General features: G+C 33.3%; 1 protein-coding gene across 1 annotated transcript; it reads right to left on the bottom strand.

The window, feature by feature from the left end:
* Positions 1 to 903: 903 nt before the first annotated feature.
* On the bottom strand, positions 904 to 3,662 carry LOC139495568 (neutral protease-like). The gene is made up of 2 exons (XM_071283835.1): positions 3,504 to 3,662; positions 904 to 2,251 (listed from the first exon to the last, which is right to left on the bottom strand). Exons 1-2 carry the CDS (start codon positions 3,544 to 3,546, stop codon positions 1,071 to 1,073), a joined length of 1,224 nt encoding a protein of 407 aa, XP_071139936.1. The 5' UTR covers positions 3,547 to 3,662; the 3' UTR covers positions 904 to 1,070.
* Positions 3,663 to 5,663: the final 2,001 nt, after the last annotated feature.

Raw genomic sequence — 5,663 nt, 5'->3', positions numbered from 1 at the left:
ATCACGGGTAATCTCACAAAATCTCGCGCCGCAGAAGATATTATACTACAGTCTATGCAAAAGCCCACGAGATTCCAATCCTTCTTACTATACAAATCCTTGATCAAATTGAGGCCAATGTGAAAGGTCTAGGTTATATTCTAAATTTTAACTTTTTCTTGTTTTATGATCTCCTTTGTCACTTTTAAATATACATATAAAAGAACTAATGCCTAATTGTTTTTAAGATATAAAACATTTGGTCTGAAACAAGCCAATGACAGCTTATAAGAGTTATTGTCCCTGAAATGATTCAATTAAAGGTTAATGGATTATTACTCCAACTGTTTTGGGGTCTTTTGCAAACTATTGTTGACATATGACTTTGAAAAATAACGAAAGTGACCATGAGTAAACCGTAAGTAGCCATTTTGGCACTTATTTCATTGAAGCGTAGCTAGAAACTATATATTTTTTTTTATTATGCATACATATATCTTTCATTTAAACCGAAAGCGACCTTCACTGAAATGGATGTACCTAATATCTCCCTTATTACTGGCAAATGTATATAGGAACCATTTTTGTTTTTGGAATTAGTATAAACAAAGCTATCATGTGAAACCAAAAGTAACATGTTTTCAAAAGAAAATTGACGATTATCTCCCTTATTTCAGACAAAAATATATAGAAACATTTAGTTATTAAATCAGTGTGAAGAAAACTTTGCTTTGACGACAATAGTAATTTTGAGTAAACCAACTCATCAATAGCTTACAAAACTGATGTGGAAAGACCTTCAATTATTCTCTGAACAATTTAACGCGATATCAAAATTTGGCGGAAGTAAAAAAATTGAAAAACAATTGTTCTTACATGCAATATGTTGCTTATATATTTCTTATATTGTATCGTACAGTTTATGCGCTTTTAAATTTCACCCTGCTAAGCCGAACAATTTTCTTTGAAAGAGTTATCTCCTCATTTAGTGTTTATCTTGTGTTTCCTTCCACTTCGTAAAAAGAAAAGATGCCAACAAAATTCTTTTACTAAATTGTTCGTTACATCATCGGGAACTTTTGGCTGATTTTTTATCGAAGCGATCCGGCGATGATTTCATCACCAGCCTTGTTATCCGTAGTTTTTGTTATATACCATTCTGCTGCCTCGCCAATAATGTCAGATATTGATTCACATATGGCTCCTGATTGTCCGCTGTATTCAAGATTTGTATGTTCATCAGTAAACGCGTGACCAATTTCATGACCAATGACGTCAATAACGGCGTACGGATAAAGGACAAATGGTATCCCGTCACCGATTTCAACAGCTACGTTATTTGGGTCAAAGTGCGCAGTTTCATTTTTTCCATAGTGTACACACACTTTGACTGGTGTCTTTGCTACGGGGGGCAAATGTATCCAGTCTCGAAACATTTGAAATATCCTTGTACTATAGTAGTAGGCATCACTCAGTGGAGAATATGCATCGTTCACTTCGTCCTTAAATCCATCTGAACATCGAAATGTAAAGGGTAAATCTGGTTTGTCTAAATTGTTATGTAAATGAAACACACGCACATCCTCATTCTGGAGTGAACACTGGTTTCCGTTTTGCTGTACGTGAAGAAATGGCATATCCACTCCGTATTTATGTTGTCCAGTCTTTATATTACCTCCGACTGATTTAAGATTGTAGGATTTTAGTTTAGATATTTGTTTAATTATTTGCCCAGTTTCTGCTGAAATAAAAAATCCCGGAAGTGACACATGATTGTTTATTTTCAAACGAAAGGAAACATCGTAGACTAAAATTGCCCTTTTATCTAAAGTGTATATAAATATTCGGATATTCTCGCTATCAACTTCAGCCTCTTTATGGAAAACAGTAGCATTATTCTCTGCTATATTGAATGCCTGACTTTCAGAAATTATTTTATTCTCCGTTATATTATCTGGAATCTCGTGGAGTAATTTGCCGTCTGCCTGTCCTGTATATTCGTTAGTAGTTTTATCTGTTTCAATCGAAGCGTAGGCATCATAAACAGGGATTCCGTTAAATTTTTCACGATATTTAACTATGATAGTCCCTTCGGAAGTCACTTCTTTGTCAACCTGTTCGAGTTCTTCGAACTGTTCCAATCCAACAAGATCACGTGGTGATAACCGATGAAGAGATCGTCTGTCACGTGGATTCATAGAAACAGAGAGTCTTTGTGAAATACGTTGTGAAACATCTACCCACTGAACTGAGCAAACACTATCAGAGAAAACTACAATACAAAAAGTACAATAAAGAAAAAAATCTATGTATTCTATTTATATTTCTTTTAAAGTAACTGACTTTTACGGAATCTAATTGGTGGATTGTAGTTGCTGTTGTTGTTGTTTGGGGTGGGGGTCTTTATATGACTAGTTTACATGGATTGAAGGCCTCAAAGTGACTTTGAGATGAAGAACATCAATGACCTTTTGTGTGTGTTTTTTTGTTGTACTGTCGATAATTTGATAATTTTAAGTGTAAACAGATTTCAATGATTTCTTTTTTCCTTCATATTAAGGAACAAGTTCGATGTATCCATCACATGTTTCACAATTTGTCTTATCAGGGCCTTTTATAGTTAACTACTAGAACACAGCCGTGATATCGCGGGTCCGTGACTGAATTAAAGTATATAACTATGCGCTAGCATTATTTTAGTATTTGTATTGTCATCTGATAAAGTCATGCCGATTATAAGATACACAGTTTTCTCTGCTTTCAAATCTTTCTGTTTGAACCCGTCGAACTGGAACTTATCAATTAATGGTAAATTATACATGTATTAATTATTTGGAAAACAAAAGGTCCTGGAATGGAGTATTTTTTAATCAACTGCATTTTCCTATATTAGTTATAAATAAAGTTGAATTCTTTGATTCGCTGTTTTACGTCATGCCCGCTAACAAATTGAAAACTCTACCTATACGCCTTATTTTTAGTCCAGATTTTTAGTATTCGTATTGTTATCTTAGAAAGTCTTATTGATTAAAATACTACAATAGGTAACAATTCGACAATTTAGTAGTGTCAACCCTGTGATTATGACCCGTGTATATAGCATATTAATCCTGAATACACCGTTTGTTGGTGCGCCTGTTAGATGCGGAACGTACAGATAAGGTAATAGGTAACAGGTGAATATACTATTGGTATCGGTATCGGACTCGACCCGGAACTTCTTAATTATTGGCAATATTAATTACGTGGAAAACAAAAGGGCCTGGAGTGGTGTAATTTTTAATCTACACCTTTGTACTATATTAGTTATATATAAAGTTGAATTCTTTGATTCGTCGTTTTTACGTGATGACGGCTGACAAATTGGACCTCGTAATTTTAGTATTATATAGATGCAATATGGTATCGGCTTTGACCATTGTTGGCATATACATTGATAATTGTCTCATTGGTAATACTGCCATGTCCTACAGTATGTTTTCGTCATATCATATGCAAAACGAATATCAAAATAAAAGTCTTACCCAAAAGGAGGTACACGCAGCTAAACATGTATATTCTCTCCATTATATATATATGTTTTATGTGTTGTCCAAGCAACGGCCTATTTATCAGCTTATCAGCTACACGCTCTCCGCTATATATTTGCTTGTTCCCTGTCAATTTAGCTTCTATTTATACCAGCTACATTCCTATTCGTTGCAATTAACCCCACAACATATACTAAAATTGGCTTCATTATAATTCATAAATACCAGGTTAAAGGTTACATGTAGTAAATACAATTACCTCTAATGCCTACAATTTTCTGTATCATTAAGTCTGATGAATATATTATATATATATGCAGAGATGTGTGAATTATAAAGGTCAATTATTGTGAATTGTGAAGGTAACTTTTATTGAGGATAGTCAAAATTACCCATCAAATTGGTTTGAAGTGTCAATTGTTTTGCCATTTGATTTCCTGGAATTTTGCTTATATGGTAAAAAATATTTCAAATGCATTTCGAAATATTTGAAAATGTTAACTGCGCTGATAAAAATTATGGGTATTATTTTATTGAAGTTTCGTAGGAATCGTTAGTTGTGTTGTATCCAAGGTTTCTTGCGTTTCCTTTGTGTTGTATTTCATAAGATTTTTTGTCTGTGTTTTATGTAAACAAAAAAAATATGCGTTTTATAATGTTTCTATGTGTCTGTATTGTGTTTCATTAGCAAATTTCAGAATTTTGATATTTTGATGTTTTATGACACGTGTTTTGTAGATTATTTTTGTTCTACTGTACAAAATGGTTTCTTTGGTTTCAATAGTGTTTTGATAGTGTTTCAATAGTGTTTCGATAGTGTTGTATTTAGTAAAACACTTCATGGATATCTTTACTGATGTGTTTAAATTGTTTTCGGGTTTCATTAGTGTTGGAGGTTTTTTGGGTTTGAGTTGTAAGATACATGTTTAATAAGATAATTTTATGTTATGTAAGAACGTGTTCTACAGAGTAGTGCGTTGTACGTTGTACCTTTCTTGGTTAAGGATGTTTAACTACACAAGGCCTTTCTTTTTGTCCTTTTTAAGTCCTTGGGGTCAATTTTCATGAATAAGATGAGTTATTGAGACGACATATACAAACAAATTGATAACCCCCAACACTCAATGATAAAGAATGTTGATTTTAGTATCTCTTTATTAATGTGATATTTATTTTCAAGATTACAAACACGGCGATTGAAAAAAAGTCAAGAATATACTACGCGGACAAACATGCTTCAAGAGGGTCCAAAGTTTTATTGATACGAGATCATTAATGTGTCACCAACCATGGATATACTGTGTAATTTATTACAAAGACAGCTGATATATTTTCCAGTCTGCCCTTTCTGTACAGATTTTCATTGTACTCCCTTGCATGTACCTGTTTTTGTTAAACTCATCAAGGATACCAGGCGTAACATTTGGTGCGCAAGACGTACCAACTCGTTAGTTTCGCCCGAATCATCAAATAGTCGAAAGGTTAAACTAAGGAAGATTTAAAACAGTTATCTTTTGTTCCAAGTAAGCTAGTTTCCTCTACACCGACGTATGAAGTTCAAGATTTATGGCAATCATGTTGCCTACCAGTTTCATAATCAGTTCCCATGTGCATGGCTCTTACGTAAATTGTATGAGAAACAAGATTAACGGTAATCATGTTGCATACAAGTCTTAATCAGAACCAAGATTAACAGTAATCATGTTGCATACATCATGTACATGTACCAGTCTTGATATCAGTACGAATGCGCTTGGCTGTGTACGTGTAAATAAAGTGCACATACATGTACAATATACGAACATTTAAAAGTAGTCCATAAACACATTCTATGTAGTAAGCAAATCAAATTGAACAAATGCAGTGTTCACTGTACACTTTTTACACGTGACGTAATATTAGCTTAAAGTTAAGATATAAACAAATGAATTAAGTAAATAATTTCATAGAGAATTCGTGTAAATGTAATCGAAATAGTTTTGAATTTAATTGGGCATTTGCAAACACCGTGCTCACATATTTTCGGGTTTTCCATAAACTTATAAGACATAATTAATATGCCGTTCCCATGTCCATTGGTATATATCGGCCAATTAAGTTATTTTGTTTGTTTCACGAATGTTCTGATATTTGGTACTTCAAGATAACACCACA

This window comes from Mytilus edulis, chromosome 11, assembly GCF_963676685.1.
Source record: "Mytilus edulis chromosome 11, xbMytEdul2.2, whole genome shotgun sequence".
Lineage (NCBI taxonomy): Eukaryota > Metazoa > Mollusca > Bivalvia > Mytilida > Mytilidae > Mytilus > Mytilus edulis.
Note: the sequence above shows the minus strand (reverse complement) of the source record. Positions and strands in the feature narration are given on the sequence as shown.